The sequence below is a fragment of the Manis pentadactyla genome, assembly GCF_030020395.1.
Source record: "Manis pentadactyla isolate mManPen7 chromosome 15 unlocalized genomic scaffold, mManPen7.hap1 SUPER_15_unloc_1, whole genome shotgun sequence".
In the NCBI taxonomy this organism is placed as follows: Eukaryota; Metazoa; Chordata; class Mammalia; order Pholidota; family Manidae; genus Manis; species Manis pentadactyla.
This window is the reverse complement of record NW_026644588.1, coordinates 109278-131855: the sequence shown is the minus strand read 5'-3', so window position 1 is coordinate 131855 and position 22578 is coordinate 109278. Positions and strand designations below refer to the sequence as shown.

At 56.4% G+C, this 22578-nt stretch overlaps 3 protein-coding genes across 6 annotated transcripts; 1 reads left to right on the top strand and 2 right to left on the bottom strand.

The window, feature by feature from the left end:
* Positions 1-7477: 7477 nt before the first annotated feature.
* On the top strand, positions 7478-13806 carry TRIM28 (tripartite motif containing 28). Of its 2 annotated transcripts, none has more exons than XM_036901339.2 (17): positions 7478-8084; positions 8426-8538; positions 8765-8900; positions 10526-10661; positions 10746-10862; positions 10948-11062; positions 11231-11377; positions 11478-11592; positions 11686-11792; positions 11889-11925; positions 12011-12056; positions 12128-12380; positions 12467-12786; positions 12867-12990; positions 13074-13160; positions 13242-13379; positions 13469-13806. In XM_036901339.2, exons 1-17 carry the CDS (start codon positions 7742-7744, stop codon positions 13643-13645), a joined length of 2511 nt encoding a protein of 836 aa, XP_036757234.2. In that variant the 5' UTR covers positions 7478-7741; the 3' UTR covers positions 13646-13806. The 2 variants fall into 2 exon arrangements, with proteins under 2 accessions (XP_036757234.2, XP_036757235.2); XM_036901340.2 differs by having other exon boundaries at positions 7479-8084; positions 8768-8900.
* Positions 13807-14495: 689 nt separating this feature from the next.
* CHMP2A (charged multivesicular body protein 2A) lies at positions 14496-17570 on the bottom strand. 3 transcript variants are annotated; one of them, XM_036901377.2, is made up of 6 exons: positions 17152-17570; positions 16183-16374; positions 15157-15336; positions 14953-15083; positions 14805-14866; positions 14496-14689 (listed from the first exon to the last, which is right to left on the bottom strand). In XM_036901377.2, exons 2-6 carry the CDS (start codon positions 16348-16350, stop codon positions 14562-14564), a joined length of 669 nt encoding a protein of 222 aa, XP_036757272.1. In that variant the 5' UTR covers positions 16351-16374; positions 17152-17570; the 3' UTR covers positions 14496-14561. The 3 variants fall into 3 exon arrangements, with proteins under 3 accessions (XP_036757272.1, XP_057352404.1, XP_036757269.1); XM_057496421.1 differs by having other exon boundaries at positions 16183-16402; positions 17152-17563; XM_036901374.2 differs by having other exon boundaries at positions 16183-16394; positions 17152-17553.
* Positions 17571-17934: 364 nt separating this feature from the next.
* On the bottom strand, positions 17935-21744 carry UBE2M (ubiquitin conjugating enzyme E2 M). Its single transcript, XM_036901378.2, has 6 exons — positions 20640-21744; positions 19328-19422; positions 19167-19205; positions 18945-19048; positions 18550-18613; positions 17935-18457 (listed from the first exon to the last, which is right to left on the bottom strand). Exons 1-6 carry the CDS (start codon positions 20746-20748, stop codon positions 18317-18319), a joined length of 552 nt encoding a protein of 183 aa, XP_036757273.1. The 5' UTR covers positions 20749-21744; the 3' UTR covers positions 17935-18316.
* Positions 21745-22578: the final 834 nt, after the last annotated feature.

Here is a 22578-nt window from a genome sequence, read left to right as displayed (position 1 = left end):
TTGAGGCTGGGCCCTTGCAATTTCCCTCTGTTCGTAATACTCACACAGCTCAGCTGCTACCACCTCCCCCAGGGAACTTCCCTGACCTCAAGGCCCTCCCATCTTCTGTCACAGGGCCTCTGAAGCCAGGGATTCATCTGTGTCCTTCACCTTTACAGAGAGACCTGGGCCTCATTCTATAGGATCCTGGGGCAATACAAGTCCTCTGTGTAGGGGTACAAAATTCCCATTCTAAAAATGCTCGCTTTCAAGATTCCATGCCCAAATTCTTGGAACATGTGAATAGTAACAGTACATGGAAAATTTAATCAAGGTTACTAATCAGCTGACCTTAAAATAAGGAGATGACCCTGCATTGTTGGGTAGGCCCAAGGTAATCACAAAGGTCCTTAAAGATAGAAGAAGAAAGCAGAGACAAAGTAGGAGTCATCCAGGGGCTTTGTTGGAGGGGGCCATATGATAAGGAATGGAGGGTGGAGGTCTAGAATCTGAGAAGAGCTCCCAGACCACAGCCAGCAAGAAAGTAGGGACCTCAGTTATATGACTTCATGGGACTGGACTCTGCCAACAACTGAATGAGCAGAAGTGAATTCTTCCCTGGAGCATCCCAAGAAGAGCCCATCCCTGCCCACAACTCAGAAGATTTTGTGAGACTCAGAGCAGTGGATGCTGCCTGGGCTTATAGAAGACTTATAGAACAGTGAGCTAATCAATTGTTTTAAGCCTCTGAGTCTGTGGTAACTTGCTGAGTACCAATAGAAAACTCAGCTGCCAGAGACTAAGGGTTTCCACAAAGTATCTGGTAAGTACAACTGTTTTCCCATCTGATGAATACCTTCCATTGCTTCTCTCTTGCCAAATGCTTCATTTCTGCTTCACCAGCATTTATCAGGCACCTTGGTGGTCTCATTACCCCACCCCGTAAGTGGAGAGACTCCAGGGTGAGAGAAGGCACCAGCTATTCAGACACTGGCTGAAACAGCATCAGGGCAGGTGGAAAGGCATGTGTGAGGGCTCTGAGGAGGGAGAGACAATTGTGGGCTGTACCTCTCAGGCAGCAAGGGAGCTAGGAGCTGCAGCCTCCAGTGTCACAGCCTTGAGAAAACACCTATTTTGCTTTCCTTTCCAAAGACCTTATTACAGTGGTTGTGGGGCATTTCGAAGAATAAAGTTTAGTTGAGGACAAAGGTTTAATAAGCCAGGGAGGGGCCAATGTGGCCTGCGAATATTGAAAACTCCGGACCAGGTTGGAGAGCTTTAGAGGCAGACTTTGGAGTCTAGATGGGACAGGCAACATTAGCAGACCACCAAGGGAAGACCCTGTGAGATTGCAATAGTCACAGACACATGAAAGGGGCAAAAGAAATTGAGCTTTGAGTGACTGCTCACCTCCGACCTAGGTCAGAAGTCTGAAGTCTCAGTCCCTGATCCCAGCTTGAGGGTTCCCAACCTCCTTCCTACCTCCACTAACTAGGCTGGCTTCTCATGCAGGGTCCCCCTCTTTGGCAGATACTTTGCAGGTAAAGCCCAGTGCTCAGGTCCCAGTGTCTGTAAGCCCAGCCCCATCCCAGTGGGTCTGCGCTGTGCCAGATATAGAACGTGTGTTCCAAGACCCAAGCACACACCTCAGTCAGCAGGAGCTTCCCCTTGGCCCAGGGGTCAGACAATAAGCGCTTTCCTGGAAAAATGTTTCCTGGTAAGAGGAAGATAGGGCAGAGACTGAGGGAAGTCTCTGGCAAGGCTAGTAACAGCAGTGAAGTCTTTGGCCCTCTGGACAGAACTGAGAGGAAATGGGTAGCTTTTTGAGGTTAGGGTAGGGGCAGTGGATCCCGTTTATGCACCAGAAAGGCTTTGGAGGCTGCAGCTTGGGGAGGTGGCTGAGTGAGGGGAACCCAGCCCCAAGCACTGGCAAGTAGGAGCAATGGGTGGGAACAGGAAAGTGCCTACAGGACTTACTGAAAAAGAAACATCTACACAGGGATAAAGGGCTGTCAACAACAGGATGAGGGTGGGGTGAAGAATACCTTCAACAAAGAAAGAAAAGGTTTAATTTGCTCTCATATGTAAAAGACGAACATCCTATTAGCTTCATGGACTGAAGCCTCCACCCGGGAAGTAGACAGAAACTGAAATAATAATCATAACACACCAAGACTGTAACTTCTCCACAGTTCCTGCTGCCGGGCCCCATAGTGGACCCGTGTATTAATTTTGAAAAGCTAAAAAAAATCCCAAGAAACATGAAGAACAATGGAGCACACACTGGAGCACTCACATCCTGGAATTAGCAAATGTTCTTGTCTGTCCTTTTTTTTTGGCCCTATTTTAAGTATATTAAAAACAAAATTTAAGTAAAAAATAAAACTTTTTTTTTTTTAAGTAAAGCTTATAGGTAGGTCAAAGGGAAAGGTGGGGGTGGCCTACCTGTGCTCCTCTTGTTCCATCCCCAGTTTAATCCATCCACTGAAACCAGATTAAAACATTTCTGTTCAATAGTTTCCCTTTGCATCCACTAAGCCCTGGGGCTGGGAATTCCCAAATTCCTGTGTATTTAATTAAATCTGAGCTTGATACCTTCACACACTTTATGGCCTCCGCCTCCTCCCAGATTTCCTTATTGGCTGGGTAAGGAACCCAGAACAGCCTTTCCTGCCTCTGAACACTAATTGTCGTGTATAATGCTCCCATTTCAGGTGTGTATATATGTCAGCTAAGAAAAAGAGGTGAAACTGGAAAAAAGCAAAGGACTTTTTTTGGGGTCTCAGAATTGCAATTCGGGGAGCACAGATTTCAGAGTAACTAGAAAAGTATCCCACTCATGTGGGGGAAGCAGGGGTTTTTTTAATGGGAAAGAAGGCTGGAGGGGGGAATAATTACATGATTTAAATAAAGAAAAAAATAATAATTTGGTGCTGACCAGTTGAGCTGCTTTTGATTATAAAACTATTCTTGGAATGCATTAGTTGACTATTCTGTTATTGTAAAGTTCCTATCAACAGCTTTATGGTCTGAATGCCAGTATTTCTGTTGGATTTTATGAGCAACTGCTTGTAAAATAGTTCCCGATTCTGGCCCAATTCAGTAATTCATCAGTTAGCAAAGACAATGGAGCTGCACAAATGGAGTCTCTAGTGTCCGGGAATTTTACGAGATTCCACACATACAATCTGATCACTTGTAGTAAATGTGCCTATTGTGTAACCCTTAGCATGCTCCCGTTTTAGGATATTTCCATCATTCACAGTGAGATGCCCTGCCATCCACTGGAGTCCCCATTCCCACCCCGTCCCTTTTAATCTAATGTCCCTGTAGATTTACCTGTGCTGGATGTCAGGCGGATTACACAATGGGAGGGTCTGGTCACTTTACATCAGGCTCCCCTGCCTCCCAGACATTGTGAATTTTGTTTCGATGGATCGTTCCAATCAATAGCTGTGCCCTTGGCTTCTGATCTGAAAAACACCTCCCTGTCCTGGTGGGCAACAGAGGCAGAACATCCCCCAGCCCTGCACAAGCAGGGGAGAGACCCAAGTGTAGCTGAGAGGAGAATGCATAAACAGACTGTAGGGTGTTTGTGTGATAGGGCCCTGTACAAGAGCCCAGAAGCAACCAAGGACACACACAGCCACATGGATGTGCACTCGGAAAGAAGCCAGATGCTGACAGGCAAGCCCCTCATGGTCCCATGCATAGGTCAGCAAAGCTTGTCTGTTGTGGGGGAGGTCAAGATGGCAGCGGCACTGAGGCACATGAAGGCCAGGCTGGCTTCCGGGAGCCAGAGATACTCATGTGCTGTCAGACCTGGTTGCCCAGGATTGTCACTGGGTATGGTGCGTGTGTTGTTTCTACATATTATGTCTCCAGCACAAGGTTAAAAAGTTCTCAGGAAGAGAAAGCAAAGTGGTTGCCAGGGCCTGATGAGAGAGGGAATGGGCATGAGTGCTGAGGGGTACAGGGTTTCTTTTTTGGGGTGATGAATATGTTCTGGAACTACATAGAGGTGGTGGTGGTTGTAAGTCTGGGGAAAGGAAATCCCGGGGCAAAATACCAAAAAAAAAATGGAATCAAAGGGAAAAGTGAAGTTTAAAACCCGCTGATTGCTTACAAACTGCAGTCCATCTCTCTCACCTGCTCCAGAAGGCAGCAAGCAAGCAAGCCAGCCCGCCAGCCCCTTCCCTTAAACTCTCAGGTTCAGACACGCCCTTGGTTGCCCAGGTAATCACCAATTGACATGGAGATAAACTTCTCTCCACCCCCGAGAATATAAAAATGCACTAAAGCCAAGCGAGATGATCTGGAAATGTTACAATTTTACCCACAGTTGCACAACATTGTGAATATATGAAATGCCACAGAATGTACCCTTTAAAGTAGATAAAATGAATTTGATGTTATGTGAATTCTAACTAAAAAAAATGTGTAAAAGTAATACAACCCAAACCTCATCTTGTTGCCTACAAAACTGTCAGGGTGAAACGGCCATCATCTTCCTGCATTTGCTTGTCCTTTTACACATCTGCAGAGTGCTCACCATCGGGTGGGCCTGGGCCTGCCATGGCAGATGCAACAGTGAACAGTGTGGATTTTGCAACCTTGGGATTCTCCACAGATGAAATGTGAGGGAAGAGGAGACAGCTGGAAGGGGAGGTGAAGAGAACACTTTGGGCAGAGGGAACGGCAAGTACAAAGACCCTGAGGTGGGAACAACGGGTTGGCCTGTGTGGTGGAAGCCAGGTGAGCTCAAAGTCAGCGGGGTCGGTGACCCTTGGGCTCTCCAAATCTGATTTTGATGTGTGTGGTAATATTACACAGTACTTCCATGTTAAACTGTTCAATTCAATGGCATTAAATACATTTGTGATGTGCCTTATCACAGCCGTGTAGTGAAGGAAACCTGTGAAAGATACTGGGGGTGATGCAGCCACACAAGATGTCCCTCTAAAACAGGTGTGGGGGTGATGCCTGAAGTTTGGAGGAAGAACCAGGCGCAGGTATGGAGTTTGGGGAGAGAATGAGGGTGGCTGTCTGCAGATAGGTGTCCAGATGGTTGGTGGGCAGTCCTTGGCTGGGCCTGACTCCTACGCAGTGTTTCACCCAACAGCCCTGTCTGCCAAGCCCAGTTATAGTCAGTTGCCAGTGGTGCAGCACTGGGAACAATGAGGCTCATAGGGGATGAGAGAAGGTGACACTGACTACTCAGTCTGGCCTGGGGGTGGGCGCAGCAGAGTGAGATTTACCTGCATCCTGCCTCATAGCTCTGGACCTCTGCATGGGCCGGCTCCTCAGAGAGAACTCAGCCCTGGCCTTGCCCTGCTGGCCTAAGCCTACTCTGGCCGGTCCTGGGGTGACACCTCCTGCTTTCCTCAGTCTGACTGAGCCTGGTTGCCAATTCACCCTCCCCAGCCAGTGCTATTCTGGTATTTCTAGAAGCCTTGTTTTCCCCATTTCCACAAGGGGGCTGGCAGTGGCCCAGCACCTGGTGATAAGGTCTGAAGACCTGCTGCTGGCACCTGCTGATACCCAGCCGGTGAGGTGGCATGTACCAGGAAAGTCCCAGGCCCAGAAGGAAAATGGGTTCTGTTTAGAGAGAGGAGCATGGGCCCTTGAAACCAGAGGGCCAGCTGCCAGCCAGTATGTGAAGGGCCTGTAAGCAGGGGCAAGCAGAGGACCCAACCTACCCAGCCGGCTGTCCAGCAACCTCTGGACACCTACCACCCCTCACTGCGCTGCTTCCTCTGTCACCTCATAGTTTCTGCCTTAACTGGCCTTCCCTGGGATGCTGGGTGCAGCCCTGGGAGGCCACTGCTACATGCTATACCATTACCGACTTACTCTGACCGGCTGGCGAGTTCTCCCCAGGCCTGGCTAGTAGGGGCCACCCCTTCCGTCCTCCTGGGTGATGGAGCGCAAGTGGGGTTGTGGGCCATGCCCAGGAAATATTATTAAGGGGCACTGCACTGCAACCTGCTTGCTGCCAGTCACCAATTTCCCCACAGTTACCAGAAGCTGTTAGAGAGTCCAAGGCCCGGGTTTGGGGAGCCGTTGAGGAGGTGGCCAGCGGGTGGCGAGGCGGGGATGGGCCAGGGCTGAGCTGAGGGCGGGGCGGCTGGCTTTGGAGGCCTCCCGGGTCTGGAACAAAGGCAGGGCCCGAGACAAAGCCCAATGCTCCCGCCCCGCTGCCACCGAGGCCACGCCAGCCCTAGGCCTGGACGCGCCTGCCACGGCCCGCTCCACTCGCAGCCTCCTGGCCAGCCCCACCTAGTGAGGCGGAGAGGGTCTGGGGGCGGGGCTCGCGGGCCTCGCGGCGGTGCGCAGACCTTCGGCGCCGACCCCCGCCCCTCCCTCACCCCGGTGCAGTCTCTGAACCCAGTGCCCCCGACAGGGTCCACTCCCACAGATCCTGCTCCCACCCCAGACTGGATCCCCTCTCACAGATCTCCCTGCCTCAGGATCCCCTCCCAAATCCCGCTCTCACCTTAGGCTGGATCCCCTCCCACAAACTCTGCTTCCTCCTCAGGCAGAATTCCCACAAAAAGGCCATTTTTCTCTCAGATTGATTCCCCCCAGCCCTACAGGCCTTGCTTTCCTCATTTGGGAATTCTCAGACTCTGCTTCCTCCCTCGCGGAGGACGCCTCCCACCCGCCCTGCTCCCCACCGAGGCCGGATTCCACTCCGCGCCCCCCTGCCTGGATGGCATTCTCCCTCTGCATACCGTGTGCTTCTTCCCGAGACAAGATTCACCCCCTTAGACCTTACTCCCTCCTTATAATCCCCCCATTGTTGAGGTTCAGTTTGCCCACCTGGAAAATCATCAAAGTTAGCGCAGCGCAGGGCGGGCTAGAAGGTGGGAAGGGACTCTTGGGGTGTGGGGGCCAGGTGAAATTTCACCGACTCTGTGATCGGTAGCGCCTTGGGATCTAATTAATGCAGGTTTCAGTGTTTCTGATGTTATACGATCAAATGGTTTCAACCCCAAGTCAGCCTCCGGGGTCAAAAAGACGCTTTCTCGGATGGGGACCTTGGGCTCCCTCCCAGGGCCCGGCGTCTCCCTCAGCCTTGGCCCGCCCCCTCCCCGGAAAGTTCCTTGGCGTAGCAGCAGCAGATCTCTCCGGAGCGGCCCACGGGGCGGGATTGCGGTGGAGGACCGGACTCCCAATTCGCGTGCACAGCACAGCGGTCCGGCCACGGGGCTAGCGGGGAAGCTCTAGGAAAGGTGTGCACGCCCAGCCCGCGGACTGGATTGCGGCGATGACGAAACAGATGCACCTCCCAGCCTCACGGACGGCGCCGAAGTGGCAGAGGCGGAGGTGGGCAGAGTCGGCTCAGGCGCTTGCGTACTCGGGGCCTCGCCCGCGGCGGCGGGCCCTGGCCCCGCCCCTGGGCGCGAGGAACGCAACGCGCGTGCGCCTCGGCGTCGGCGCCAGTTATTTCTGTCCCGCCCCCCGGCCGCGGCTCTTTCTGCGAGCGGGCGCGCGGGTGAGCGGTTGTGTTCGTGGCGCGAAACGCGGGTCTCCGTGGGCGCTGAGGAGAAAGCGCGGGCGTCGGCGGCGGGAGGCGGGTAGGCAGCAGGCGGCCGGGCCTCAGCAGCGCCCCGCGCGCAGCGGGCGGCGGCCCAGGCAGCGCGTGGTGGTGTTCGGCCTCGCGGCAGCGGCGGCCCAACCGTTGGCGGTGAGCGCTTGTGCGCCTGCGCGGTGGGTCCCGCATCCCTCCTCTCCCCTGGGCGCCCCCGGCGGCGTGTGAATGGCGGCCTCGGCGGCGGCGACCTCGGCGGCGGCGGCGGCGGCGGCCGCCTCCGGCAGCCCGGGCCCGGGCGAGGGCTCGGCGGGCGGCGAAAAGCGCGCTGCCGCCTCTTCGGCCGCGGCCTCGGCTTCGGCCACTGCTTCGGCGTCGTCGCCCGCTGGGGGTGGCGGCGAGGCGTTGGAGTTGCTGGAGCACTGCGGCGTGTGCCGGGAGCGTCTGCGGCCCGAGAGAGAGCCGCGCTTGCTGCCTTGCCTGCACTCGGCCTGCAGCGCTTGCCTCGGGCCCACGGCGCCCGCCTCCGCCAACAGCTCAGGGGATGGCGGTACTGCGGGTGACGGCGCCGGTGAGTATGGTGAGGCCTGGGGCGACCCCTCCCCCACATCCCGCAGCCTTTGCTTTCGACTCGGCTCGGGGATTGGGGGGTACGTTCGCGGTGTGGCGATGGTAGGGGATCGCCTGGACAAGTGAGGATGGGAACCGGACGGTGCCTGGGATTGGGTGCGGGCAATGGTGTTTGGACCAAGCGGTAATTTGGGGCGTCTGTTCCAACTATGAAAGAGGAGTGTGGTTTTTGCTCTTTGTGGGGAGGGTTTTGGCCCGGCGTAGGTTGGATGTTTGGGCCGCCTGGGGGATGGGAATACAGCCTGGATGTGAATGTGCAGTGGTTTCTTATGCTCTTGGCAGTGGTGGACTGTCCTGTGTGCAAGCAGCAGTGCTTCTCCAAAGACATTGTGGAGAATTACTTCATGCGCGACAGTGGCAGTAAGGCTGCCACTGACTCCCAGGATGCAAATCAGGTATGTCCTGCCCCAGCAACCCCTAGGAGGTCTTGGGCCACGGGGAGGGGGCACCAGCTCGGAAACATGGTCCCAACTCCAAGCTTTATTTTCCCTGTACTAGAAGGTTCAGGGTATGCTGTTGAAGCTAGGTAAAAGCACTGCCTCAGCTCATGTTGCTGTTTCTTGGGTTGCATATGCAGACCAGTGTGGTTGTTCTGTCATGTCTGACTCTCTCTTTGTCCAGCAGTGCTGCACTAGCTGTGAGGATAATGCCCCAGCCACCAGCTACTGTGTGGAGTGTTCTGAGCCACTGTGTGAGACTTGTGTGGAGGCACACCAGCGAGTGAAGTACACCAAGGACCACACTGTGCGCTCCACTGGTATGCAAGGCGGAGAGGTTGGCGTAGGGTGCCCTCCCACATGAGCTGTCATGTGCTTATGAAGCTTGTTGTAGGTGGTGGATGGGTCTCAGGGAGCTGCTTTAAGGGATGCTACATGAAGGGCTAGAGGGGAACTCAAAAACTGGGAGGCTGGGACTGTGGTGTACTGTCTCTTGCAGGTTTAGGTGGGGGGAGTGCACAGAGGACCTCAGTGTGCCACAAGGAGGTGTACAGAGGGTTCAAGGAAGTTACCAGGGAAGCTCCCAGCAGGGAGTGGTGGAGGGACTGGTATGTGCAGATGAGGAAAAGAGTTTGGGGAAGGGTGTGAAGTGCTTTCAGGACTTGGAGTTCCGTAGCACTGGGCTTAAAGGTCTTAGGGGAAAGAGGCTTTTGAGGCCACAGTGTTTTTATAAGCTTTGAAGGCCTTTACACCATCACTGACACTCTTGGAAGTGTTGCTAATTTTCTGTTGTAGGTGTCTTATGGAAGCACAGGAAGATACTGCCAGGTTTTTCTGTGAATGTGCTGGCACTGGCATGGAAGGAGGCTTGGGGGCCATATGAGTCTTACCAAGTCTTTGGTCCTGAACTTCCTATGAGTGCCTTTTAATAGTTAACACTGGCTCTTCCATCCTGGAGGACTGTATTGGCTGGAAGATGAGTATGAAGTGGTTGTGGTGCATGAGGAGCATGAAGGGAAGGGCAGAGGTCTGTTGGTGTCCTGGGTTGCAGGCAGAGGTCAAAGTGAGTAGGGGGCAATATTGGAGGAGGCAGGGTCTGGCAGATCTCTGTGTCATAGGTTTTAGGCTGGGTTGGTGTAGCTAGGACAGGATTGGGGAGGAAGGTGGAATGGATGTTCCCCAGCAGCTTTTTACTGGTGACAGGTTGGGCTGGGATGTCAGTGTGATGTGTTGGTCTTTGGGTGGTATGGCTCTGAGCAGCAGGACCCTCCATCCAGAGAGGGGGCTTGACACCTTTCCAAGGGTTCTAGTCTGACATCTCATTTCTCTTAGTCTGAGAAGGCTTCTCAGGCGCTCCTTTGGGCCTGTGGGTTGTAAGAGGTCTGTGGCCTTCTCTTACCAGAGAAGAGAGAGGTCTCCAGGCCTGGCTTCTGAGGAAACTGTGCCTGAATGGTGTCTCTAGGCCTTGATTTGCTTTCTGTCTGTGACAGAAAGCAAATATTCTGCGTGCTGGGATGACACAGTAGCCAGAATCCCCTCCCCTGCTGGACAGAACCTGCTGTGAGTGGAGGAGAAAGGGAATCTATGGGGGGGGTTCAGAGGTGGAGTAGCTCTCTTGAGTGTCCACCTGGAGAAGGTGCCAGTAGAGGGGAGTAGCAGGGGGGAGGTCTTTCCTGCCAGATGCCATCGTCCTTACACTTTGTTGTCACTGCCAGAAGCTGAAAGGAGGAGGGCATCTCTTGGTGAGGTATGGGGGTTTGGGGAGCAAGGATCTGGGCTTGCAGGTTTATGCTTTTCCTTGGCCGCTGCCACTGGGTCCTCTGGGTTTTCCCAACAGAGAGCCCAGGGTTGTAGGACAGGCAGGAAGTGAGGCACCAAGCTCTGTCCGCTCCCTGAGTTGGAGGTGGCTGAGGATGTGCTCCAGCCTCATGGTCCTGTCTCCCAGGGCCTGCCAAGTCAAGGGATGGTGAGCGAACAGTGTACTGCAACGTGCACAAGCACGAGCCCCTCGTGCTGTTCTGTGAGAGCTGTGACACCCTCACTTGCCGGGACTGCCAGCTCAATGCCCACAAGGACCACCAGTGAGTCCTAAGGCAGGGTAGGTAGGTGGGTGGGTGCTCCCCGTCCTGTGCCTAGTGCCCAGACCCACCACTGTCTGCCCTCAGATACCAGTTCCTGGAAGATGCAGTGAGGAACCAGCGCAAGCTGTTGGCTTCACTGGTGAAACGCCTTGGGGATAAACACGCAACTTTGCAGAAGAACACCAAGGAGGTTCGCAGCTCGTAAGTACAGATGCTTGGTTGTTGCGGGGGGTGTCTTGGCTAACATCTTCCTGACCGAGCCTAACCTGGCCCACCTTACTCCCAGGATCCGTCAAGTATCTGATGTACAGAAGCGTGTGCAGGTGGATGTTAAGATGGCCATCCTGCAGATCATGAAGGAACTGAACAAGCGGGGCCGTGTGCTGGTCAACGATGCCCAGGTACATTTCTATGTGGGAGGGTCTCTGGGCCCCATTTGCTGGCCACTGGCCCCATCTGTGGTGAAAGGATCCTGGTGACCACCTTTTACTGGCTTTCTATGCCATCCTTACATGGGATGGGGTCCTCTTACTCCCTTTTCTCAACTGAATTTCCTTCTCCACCTATAGAAGGTGACTGAGGGGCAGCAGGAGCGCCTGGAGCGACAGCACTGGACCATGACTAAGATCCAGAAGCACCAGGAACACATCCTGCGCTTTGCCTCATGGGCCCTGGAAAGTGACAATAACACAGCTTTGCTGCTCTCCAAGAAACTGGTGTGTGCTGGTGGGCACCTGGGTAGTGGGTTCCAGGCAGGCGCCTTCCAGCACCCTGGAGCTTTACTCACTGCATGTGCTGATGCACCACCTGCCCCAGATCTATTTCCAGCTGCACCGGGCCCTTAAGATGATAGTGGACCCTGTGGAGCCACATGGTGAGATGAAGTTCCAGTGGGATCTCAATGCTTGGACCAAGAGTGCAGAGGCCTTTGGTGGGTCCTCCTTTTTTTTTTTTTCCACCTGTTGCACTGTTCCACTGCTGTGGTACTGTTCCTTCTAAAGCTTATTTTACTTCCTTCTTGCAGGCAAGATCGTGGCGGAGCGTCCTGGCACCAACTCGACAGGTCCTACGCCCATGGCCCCTCCGCGGGCCCCAGGGCCCTTGAGCAAGCAGGGCCCTGGCAGCAGCCAGGTGAGCGGGGGTGGGAGGGAAGTGACCCTGTGGTGTGGAGAGGTTCAGGGTACCTTGGGACTCTTGCCCACCGATGACCACCTCCTTTGTCCACAGCCCATGGATGTGCAGGAAGGCTATGGCTTTGGGTCAGGTGAGTGGGTCTGCTTGCTAGGTGGGAGAGCTCTAGTGCCCTACTTCCATTCCAACCTTCTCTTCCTTGTCTGTCTTTTGAGCAGATGACCTTTATTCCATTGTGGAGCCCCATGTGTCAGGTGTGAAGCGGTGAGTGTGGGGGTCCGTAGGTGGAGTGGGTGGGCGCAGGGATGGTTGTTAATGTCAACCTGCACCTGCAGGTCCCGCTCAGGTGAAGGTGAAGTGAGCGGCCTCATGCGCAAGGTACCACGGGTAAGCCTTGAGCGCTTGGATCTGGACCTTACAGCGGACAGCCAACCACCAGTTTTCAAGGTCTTCCCAGGCAGCACCACTGAGGATTACAACCTCATCGTCATTGAGCGTGGTGCGGCAGCTGCTGCTGCTGGGCAGCCTGGGACTGCACCCCCCGTGGCCCCTGGTGCCCCACCCCTTCCCGGCATGGCCATCGTCAAGGTGAGCCTACCCCAAGTCACCATTGCTGGGAGATGGATGACCGCTGCCCAGGCTTGCACACTGTTGGAACACCCTTCACCTTGCAGGAGGAAGAGACAGAGGCTGCCATTGGAGCCCCACCTGCTGCCACAGAGGGTCCCGAGACCAAGCCTGTGCTGATGGCCCTGGCGGAGGGCCCCAGTGCTGAGGGCCCCCGCATGGCCTCACCCAGCGGCAGCACCAGCTCAGGCCTAGAAGTGGTGGCTCCAGAGGGTACCTCAGCCCCAGCTGGTGGCCCAGGTGCCCTGGATGACAGTGCCACCATCTGCCGTGTCTGCCAGAAGCCAGGCGACCTGGTCATGTGTAACCAGTGCGAGTTCTGCTTCCACCTGGACTGCCACCTGCCTGCCCTGCAGGATGTGCCAGGGTGCGAGGCTCGTGTGGGGTCTGCATTGTGGAGGGCTGCCTTCGGTCCTGGTGCAGCACCTCATTCTCTCTTCCCTCCAGGGAGGAGTGGAGTTGTTCGCTCTGCCATGTGCTACCTGACTTGAAGGAGGAAGATAGCAGCCTGAGCCTGGATGGTGGCAACAGCACTGGTGTGGTGGCTAAACTCTCACCAGCTAACCAGCAGGTGAGGGCAGGGACCTGCTCCTTTAGGGGTTGCACAATGGCGTTCCTCCTGGCTGTGTTTGATGCCCCCTGTAATGTCCCTAGAAGTGTGAGCGTGTCTTGCTGGCCCTGTTTTGTCACGAGCCCTGCCGGCCCCTGCACCAGCTAGCTACTGACTCCACCTTCTCCTTGGTGAGTCTTGGGACTTGAGGTGTCTGGAGGGGTTGTAGGGGCTGCCTGGCCTCACCTTCAGGGTGTGGTCTCTGCCTACAGGATCAGCCTGGTGGCACCCTGGACCTGACCCTGATCCGTGCCCGCCTCCAGGAGAAGTTGTCACCCCCTTACAGCTCCCCCCAGGAGTTTGCCCAGGATGTGGGCCGCATGTTCAAGCAGTTCAACAAGCTGACAGAGGTGAGCTGTGGAGAGTGCGGCTAGGGGGCATGGGGCAGGCAGGTGGGATGGAGAACTGGGAGCCACCCACTGCCATCTGCTTGGCGCAGGACAAGGCAGATGTACAGTCCATCATCGGCCTGCAGCGCTTCTTTGAGACTCGCATGAATGAAGCCTTTGGTGATACCAAGTTCTCTGCTGTGCTGGTGGAACCCCCACCGCTGAGCTTGCCTGGTGCAGGCCCAAGTGCCCAGGAGCTGTCCAGTGGCTCTGGTGATGGCCCCTGAGGCTGGGCCCCACCCTGGGCCACCTCAACTTGGCTCTGTCCTGTCACCCTCCCCTGCCTTCTCCCTCTGGTGGCTTGGCTCCCACTCCTTGGTGGCCCCATCCCCCAGCCCCTCACAATATGGTTTTTACTTCTGTGGATTTAATAAAAACTTCATCAGTTCCTCAGGCTTTGGTTGGTGGGGGCAGTGGTTTTGGGGGCCTGGTCTCTGCCTGCATCATTCCCTTACCAGGCCCTGGTTGGGCTGTGTAGGGGTGGGGGCACTTGTCCCCAGTTGTCTGGGCACCTGGGAAGTGCAGAACGTTCCTTCTGGGTCTTCCCTGGTGAGGGGAGTGCTTTGGGTGGGTGGAAGGGTCACATGGTGCGCTTACTGTTCTATTGGATGTCTTGTGGGTGGGCAGGTGGAATGAGGCCTCAGGTATGTGCTGCATCGTGGCCACTCTTCTCAAGTGCTTTCTGGACCTGAGTTAACCATTTTCCATAACTAGATAGGCCTCACACTGAGTTGGTTTGGCTGAGGCTCCCACTAGATCTAGTTGAGTTCAGCATGTGGGCCTGGATCCTGGGGATCCTACCAGGGTATCTTGGCAGTCTACCATCTTCTGGGTTACAGTGTTGAGGCCAAGGCATTGGAGGCCTGGGAGGGTTACTGGAGCACAGCCCACAGCTGGTTTTAAGCTCTTAAACCCTAAACACCCCAGGTGAGCTTGGCCTGTCCACCCAAGACAATCCAGCCTCCCCTATCCCACACCCCAAGTAATTTGGCACTTGTTTTCTTGTCACCCAGGCCAATTGCCCATTTGCTAAACAGGGTATCCCCCACATCAGGCCATTCACACAGGCCCAGGAGCTAGTGTTCAGTCTTTTATTACAGAAAGTACAGTGAAAATGTTGGGCATCACCGGCCCATGGGGTGCTCAGTCCCTCCGCAGGTTCTTGAGCCGCTCCTCCAGGTCTGCATCAGCATCGACCAGGGCAGAGGCTGCAGCTTCCGCTTTCTTCCCACCAGCAGCCACACTGAGTGAGCCTCCGGTGGAGGGAAGGTCTGCAGAAAAAGGGGGTGTTAGAACAACCCCTGTGGAAATGAGTAATACTGGTAGAGGGTTGGGCTTGTGTCTGGGCCATTAGGTTGGATAGCGTCCAAAATTAAGAGCACTCACTTGACAGCTCATCTGTCAGGCTCAGTCCCAGCTCATCTAGGACCTGAGACACAACAGCATCACTAGGGAAGAGAAAAGGAACTCTCAGGGCTGGGCACAGGTGAGGGCCAGGCATGCATCTCCACCCTCCAACCTGGTGTCCCCGAACCTCTCCTCTTCATCGTCCTCATCACCCATGGCATCATCAATGGCATCGTTCATCATCTCCTCCTTCATGTCCATGATCTCAGCCTGCCGCTCAAACTCCATCATGATCTTCTGGATCTGGGGCAACTTCAGCTGGAAGTGGGGGGAGGGTGAGTCTGGTCCCTGAGGTTAGTAGGGTTAGGGAGAGGGATTGGAAGAGGCACACCTGTCTGTTCATGGTGCCCATGGCCTTGGTGACGCCCTTCATAGCTTGCGCCATTGAGTTGTTAGACTTGAGTGTCTGGATCTTGAGGGACACAGCCTGGATGTTGGCCCGCATCAACACAAACTTGCGCACATACCTCCTTGTGCGCACCAGGTCCTTTGCCATGATGCGCACGGCATCCTGAGGGGTGGACAAAAGTGGCAGAGAGTGGGCCATGGTCACTGTTCAATCCCACCCTCCTAAACTGCCCTCATGACTATTGGTCATTAATCCACAGGTTCCTCTGGCCCATAAATGCTGGAAGCCAGGCTTACTTCTTAGGGGTCCTTTTCCTTCCACTGTCTAGAGCCACTCCCTTGACTTTTAACACCCATTCCTGAACTTCCAGTCGGCCTAAAGAATCTGCCTCTGCTACCTGACGGAGGCTCTCACCTCAAGTTCTTCATTCTAAGTCATAAACCTATCCAAGCCCAGTTCTGATTTCCTTTCCAAACCTCTCCCTTACCTTTGCTCATCCTAGGAAATAGGACCGCCTCAATTCAGCCGTTGAGGTCAAAACTGTCATCTGTCATAGTCTTGGCTCCCTACAGGCTCAGGCTGCATCCACCTCTTTTCTTGCTGGCCCCCAGGTCAAACTGTATCCCAGGTCAGGTCTCTCCTGCAGTAAACCTTCTGACTCAGCTCCCACTGTGGCCCATGATTCTGAGTGGTCTGGCCCACATCACTCTGAGCTCACCTATCACCCTCCCTTATCTAACCTTTGGTGTTCTGTCTGCTTGACACATTTGCTACCTCGATCTTCACAAGTTCTTTCTCTTTATTACTCAAGGGTTGGCTCTGATATCAACTCCTTGGAGGTAGCCTTTTTGGACCCCCAAACTAGGGAAGCTCTGCTTACCTTTTAATCCATTTTCCTCGAAGCACCTATTTGTCAGTGTCCTGTTTGTTCCATTTGCTGCAGTCACAGAGGTGCCTGACCAAGCAACATCTAGATCTGTGTCCCAGCCCACACCCAGCAGAGCTCACCATCTGGCCCTGCTTGGCCATCTTCTTGATGTCTGCAATGATTTTCTTCTCCTGGGTCTCCAGCTTCTGTCGCTCACGGTCCAGCTCTCGCATGGCACGGTTCAGGGCCCGCTGATTCTGCCGCAGCAGCTCCTCTGGTGTCTTACGGCGCCCAAACAACAGGTCCATGGCGGCAGGAGCCCGCCAGTGGGCCTGGGACAAGTGTGAATCAGCTGTGGGGCTCAGAAAGAGGGCAAGAGCTGGGGTCATTGTGTGTACAGATAAATGGGTAAGGTAGCAGGGGACTAGCAAAACGGAAAGGGGAGTGAATGGAAGGCAAGAGCGCAGCCTGCAACACGGGTAATCCCGAGGGCACAAGTGGGGACAGCAAAACCTTAGAGTCATCTACAACGTATCCACCCCGGCTCCTCTTCCTTCCTAGTGCCTGTTCAAGGCTGCAGCCTCCCTCTCCAGACCCCACTAGGGGGTGAGGCCCTGGAGTCTCACCGTGGACGTATGTGTGTAGGTGCACTGGGGCATTTGGGATCCTGGCCGCCAAGGGCAGGGCAGTTGCAGGGGCCCCTGGCAGGGGAGGGAAGGATAGCTGGAGGCCCTGAGTGCCAAAAACAGAATGGGAACTGGGGCCCTGAAGCTGGCAGTGTATGAATGGCATCCGGATTGGGAAGACCCGTAATGCTGGGGTCGGAGAATACGACTTTGTGGGGTGGTGGGGGAGGAGGGTGCGACACGCTGTACACTAAAGAGGAGACGATGGGCACTGCGGAGCCCTGTAGACCCAACACAGGTCTGGGGTCGTCGGGGACCCCTGCGCACCGAGGGCAAGGCGGCGTAGGATACCAAGATGATGAGGCCTGGGTCTCAGGGAAGGGCGAGGCACTCGATAACCGTGCGAAGAGGCCTAAGTACGCTACCGCCCAGAGCCAGCCCAGGGCCCACCCAGGACCCACAGCTTTGGCAGGGGCCACTCACCGGAGCTGGGACGGTGATTCGCTTCCGCTTCCGGGTCACGCTCCTCTTGCTCGGATCCCGGGAGCGCCCACCAACAGACAGCCCCTCGGTTCTGTCTCCTCTGCCGACGCCGTTTCCGGATTAAACGGCCTGACGTCACACGTCCCGCCAGCACCCGGAATGCTGGGAGGCGACAAGACCGCGCGTGCGCACGCTCTCGTTCACCGGCCGGTTCCCGGGAGCGTGCGCACGCACCAGCTTCAGTTTCTCTGGGGCAGGTCTAAGAGTGTCCCGTAGGTTTGAAGCCCTCCGGAGGGAACCAAGCCGAGCTACGTCCTGGGTCTTATTCCCAGGGGGATTGGTGCACCTTTAAGCGCTTTTTGTCCTGCCACGCCGCAAGCCCCACGTCAACCACTAAAGGGCCCAGCTCATCCTAGGAACCCTGACTTCTCCCTTACGTTTCTGGATCTCAGCATTAAGCAGGAGGGTTCTCCTCCGCTGGCTTACCCAAGGCAGAATGGGGCAGAGCTGGAGATGGTGCAGACTCTCCCCTATACTGGTATGCCAGGCAGGAAGTCAGTAGTTACTAGATCCTGCCTCTCCTTCGTCAAGAGTGAGATTCATCCCACCAAGCCCGAGGCTTGGGGCATGGTTCCCCCACTATACCCAGCGCTGCCTGTGCAGCCTGCTGAGGGGGTGCCCCAAAGCCACCTGTGACCACACACCTCCCACCAGTGTTGCTGCAGGAGCCCTGGTGGACATCATCTGCCCCTCCCACCCCACAGAAGGAAGAGGCAGAGGCCATGCAGTAACATTCCCCTTTAATAGCCTGGTGGGACCTCCAGTGGTGGAGGGGTGGGGTGCCGGGTCCATGGCCACCCAGTCCTCTTGGCCACCCACCCCAGAGCCCAGAGTGGGGGACTGGATAGCACCCAGCGGGGGTGGGGGACTAGACAAGCCAATTCATTTCCCATAGCTGAGTGGGTCGGGGGAGGCAGTGCCGACCTTAATCACATGGTGGTTAAAAAGAAAAATAAGTAGGAGCAGGTGGCAGGGAGGGGAGGCAAGGCCAGGGTATGGGATTCCCCCACCGGCCACCCCATGACCCCCACCTGTAGCCCCCAATAAATATTTGCAGGGGATGCCAGGGCTGGTGGCCCTGGCAGGGGGCGGGTACACGCCAACCCTATTTCAGGCAGCGCTCGAAGTAGGTGGAGCCGATATAGCCACCCCGCATGGAGCGCTGCACATTCTGCTCAAACAGCCGCCGGTTGTTCTGAAGGACCTCGGCAGCTTCCTTGTTGAGTGGGTCTTCAGGGTTGGGCTCCTGTGGCCGGTATGAGTGGGGGTTAACAGGCCCAAAGGGCAGAAGGCCAACATCCCATGGTACCACCCACCTACCTACCCACCCCTACTCACCAAGAAGAGATACTGCAGACCATAAATTATGGAGTTTATCGTAAGGACTGGCTTCCAGTCCTCTCTGTGGGCAGAAAGCATCATGGTCAGGGGCTGCTGAGTGGGTGGCCATCACAGGCCCTGCAGGGACTGGACAGGTCAGGCCCAGGGCACAGGACAGTGCAGATGTGAGAGGCTTGGGGTGGAGTGGGATGGTGGGTAGCATGGGCAGGATAGGCCAGGGAGAAAGCCAAGGTCAAGCCATGAGGAAGAAAATGTGGAGATGAAAAGACAGAGGAACATAGACCACTGTGGGAGAAAAGGGACGGAGATTGGTGTAGTGCAAAGCCATGGGGGGGGGGAGTAGGGGCTTGCAGGCAGGGCTGGAGAAAGCAGTGGAGGGCCAGAGCTCTCACCTGAGGATGTTGAGGCAGACGTTGCCCTCGAGGTCAATGTTGGGGTGATAGACCATCGTCTCACACTTCACCTTGGGGGGGTCATGCGGGTAACCCTGGCCCACCTGGCTCCAGCAAAAGAGAGGGAAGGTGGATAGGAATAGGTGCCATGGCAGTGCCTGGCTGGGGCCTCAACTGTTGCCTCCTCAGCCTAGGAGACACCCCTATCTACCTGGGACTCACCTTAAAACTGAATACAAACTTCCCACTCTTGTAGAAGCCCTGTGAGGGGAGAGAAGAGGAAGGTGTTATGGCCAGATCCTGCAGGGCCTGGGAGGTGAACCAGGTCTCCCAATTGAAGGTGCTGGACCCGTGCTTTGGAGTCCAGCTGAGTGTGCCCTCACCTCATCAGGACAGATAACCAGCTTGAAGTTGAGGAGATCGTCTGGATCTGAGAAGCTGATGTCACACGTCTTGGGCAGGTTCAGCTCGTTTATGTCTGGGTTTGCATAGCAGAGAAGAACAAAGGAAAAGGAGGAGGTGGTGGTGGGGGAGAGAGAGAAAGAAAGAGAGAGAGAAAGGAGTAGGGTGTACTCAGAGCAGATGCCAACAGAGCCCGTACGGGAGAGCCTCCTGGAGCCCTGGGGCACTGTTCCACATCCCCAGCCCTCTCCCTGCTCTTTCCGCTCCTTAGTCTCCTGACAGGCTCTTTTGATACCACAGCACACCCCAAACATGCATCTTCAATTGTGGCTGTGCCCTAGCTCTTACTTAACCCAGAATAAACCCCACCTTCTCTGAATACAGTCTCAAGTCCCAAGCAGCCAATAGCTGGGTACACGCATCCCAGTTCCCAAATGCTCCCAGTCCCATATGGCCCCAAAGAGCCTTTGACTACCTAAAACCCTAGCATCTTCAGACATGACCTGGACTTCTAGTGGGCACTGCTGGTCCCTCTCTGTCCACCCAAGGGAAGTACCCTGCCCCTCATACAATCATCCCTCAGTAATCCCCAGTTTCCACCATCCCTCTTCTCTTGCTTCTACTGTCATTCTAAACCCAAGTCCCCATCTGACACCCAGACCTGTTAGTCCCTAGACTCTTATCCTATGCCACTTTGTCTAAGATTCCTAACACCTCCAGCATGATAGTCTAAATTTAACCCCAACCCTATCTCCAAACCCTGGCATTATCTCCCCCTCCTCCTCCTGTCACCCCAAACCCCAAATTGACGTGTGATCCCCAGAGCCACAAATCCCTGGCCCCCAAAACCTACTCCACCCCGTCTTTCTCTCATACCCAGTGGCCCAAATATAATACAGTAAATCTTGTCTCACTACCATTGTTAGTACTCCACTCCCACGATCCCCATTTCCTCTGCCTGTCTCCCTGGTCCCCAGTCCCATACACCTGCCCTCCACCGCCTGACCCTCAGATTCCCAGTCTCTAAATACCAGACGCCTGGCTTGCCAAATAGTCTAATGCTCCATCTTCCAGCCCCCAATCTCTGACCCACCCCCTGCTGGCTGCATTACCCCACTCCTGATCACCATCACCCCAACCCCCAGGCTCTGACCTCCGAACCCCCCATCCGCGGCCCACCAATCTCCGACATCTCTGACTCCCGGGGACCGCATTACCCCACTCCTGACTCCCACATCACCCTACCCCAGGCCTTGACCTCCGACTCCCACCCCCATTCTCCCGACCCCCTACCCTTCTGGATCCTCAGTTGCGCAGCCGACGCCTTCTTGCTGCTGCCCTTGGTGCCGCCCGCCGACTCCTCCTCCTTCTTCTGCTGCTTCAGCGAGAACAGCTTGATCATCCTGCCGCCGCCGCCGCCGCCGCCGCCGCCGCGGGGCCCAGGACCCCGGCCGCCCGGCCCCCCGCCGCCGCCCGCGCCGCCTCCGCCACTCGGACCCGCCGCCGCGGCCTCCTCCGCTACTACCGCCGTCCGCCCGGCCCGCCGCGCCGCTCCGCGCCCACCGCGCGGCCCGCGTCGGCTCCCGTAGTCCGGCTTCGGCCAGGCCCGGCGCCTCGGGCTCGCTCGGCGGCGCTCGGGCCGACTCGGCTGTTCTCGGGCCCGCTTGGCTCCGCCCCCACCCGACCGCTCCCGCCTCCCCCTCACTGGCTCAGGTAGCCTCAGGCCCGGCTGCGGGCGCAGACTCCTTGGGCCGGGCCGCTTGCCCGTTTACTCGTTCCCTCCGCAAGGGGAGTGCGTCTCGAGGTGGAAGGAGGAGGCGGCGGCGACTGCGGTAGTGTACTAGAGGAGGCTCGGCTAGCGCGGCAAGCAGCGGCTTCGGGGCGGCGGTCCGCAGCGGCCTCGGGCACCCCCGCCGCTTCGGATATTTTCGCCACCTGCCCTCTTCGGCTCTTCGCGCTTGGCCTGCGCTTTGCGCCTGCGCGGTCACAGCGGCCCGGCGTTGCTCCGCTATGGGGCTTTGGGTTCAGGCTTCTTCGGCTGGGTTCGGGGGTTTCCGTTCGTGCAGGCCGTTCCGCGGTCATTTCCGGGAATGCTGGCGGGTCCAGGCAGGGGACGGTGCTACTGCCATCTTTGAGTGGGGCAGATACGGGCCGTTTCATTCGGAGTCCACCCGTGGAGACCACGGCGGGGTTGGGTCAAACGGAGGTCAGACCGCTAGAGTGATCGCGGCGGGCCAGAATCTGGGCGAGGTCAGGAACGTTGTCCCTAGGCTACGGGGTCGAGCACTCTCGGTGTCCCATCGTAAGCCCAAACAACCCGTTCGCCGAGGTTCTGGCTGAGGCAATTTGACAAATAAAACATGTATTGTGCCAGAGAGTGGAAAACACTTTGGAGTTGACATGGGTGGACACTTAGGGCACGGGACAAGGGGCGTGGCCGCTCAGCGGAAACGCACTACTATCTTCCGCCGTCTGTATAGCGCAACGCGGGCGGGGCCAGCCTCCCCTCCAATCAAAACTCAGCGTGCTTCGGGGGCTGATGAAGTGGCACGGGGCGGATCTGCTGCACCAGGCTGTCACCACAGAAACCTTCGGATTGGTGAGCGGCGCCGCTAGACCCCGCCACGTGCGGGCGTCCCGGGCTCTGCAGCTCAGCCCTTCCGCGTCCGAGCGCGGCTTCTGCCGCACCTCCCCTGAGGTCACTGAGGGGACGGACGTCACTCTTCGGGGCCCTGTGGGAGAAGCTATCCCGGCGGTCCACTTGATCCAGGGCTGAGGTAGGGCAGGCGTGCTCTTCGCTCACTCTCGGCTGTCAGCTGCGGCCCAGATCGAGATCATCACCTCGGTGGAGTCACCCTGACGACCACTCATCCCCAGCGCCTCCTCGCACCCGGACCGGGCATCTACCCCGATTCCCACCCTCACCTCGGGGAGTCGTCTCCACCTCTTCGGATCCTGGGATTCTGATCTGGCTTCCATCCTGGCCACAGCCTCTTCGGAGACCCTGCCTTATGCGTGCAGTGGTACCCTTGGCATCTCTGGGCTCCATGGACTGTTCCCAGACCGGTCTCTGCAACTGCTTCTTCACCTTTTGACCCTTTTCTCAATGACACCATCCCAGATGCCTCCCTAAGGCCCTCAGGTTTTCCCAGCCTCTCACTCTCAGCGTCCAACTCTTTTGAGAGCTGAATGCTGAAGAGGTGCTGGGATGAGGATGGGGGCTTAGAAGACT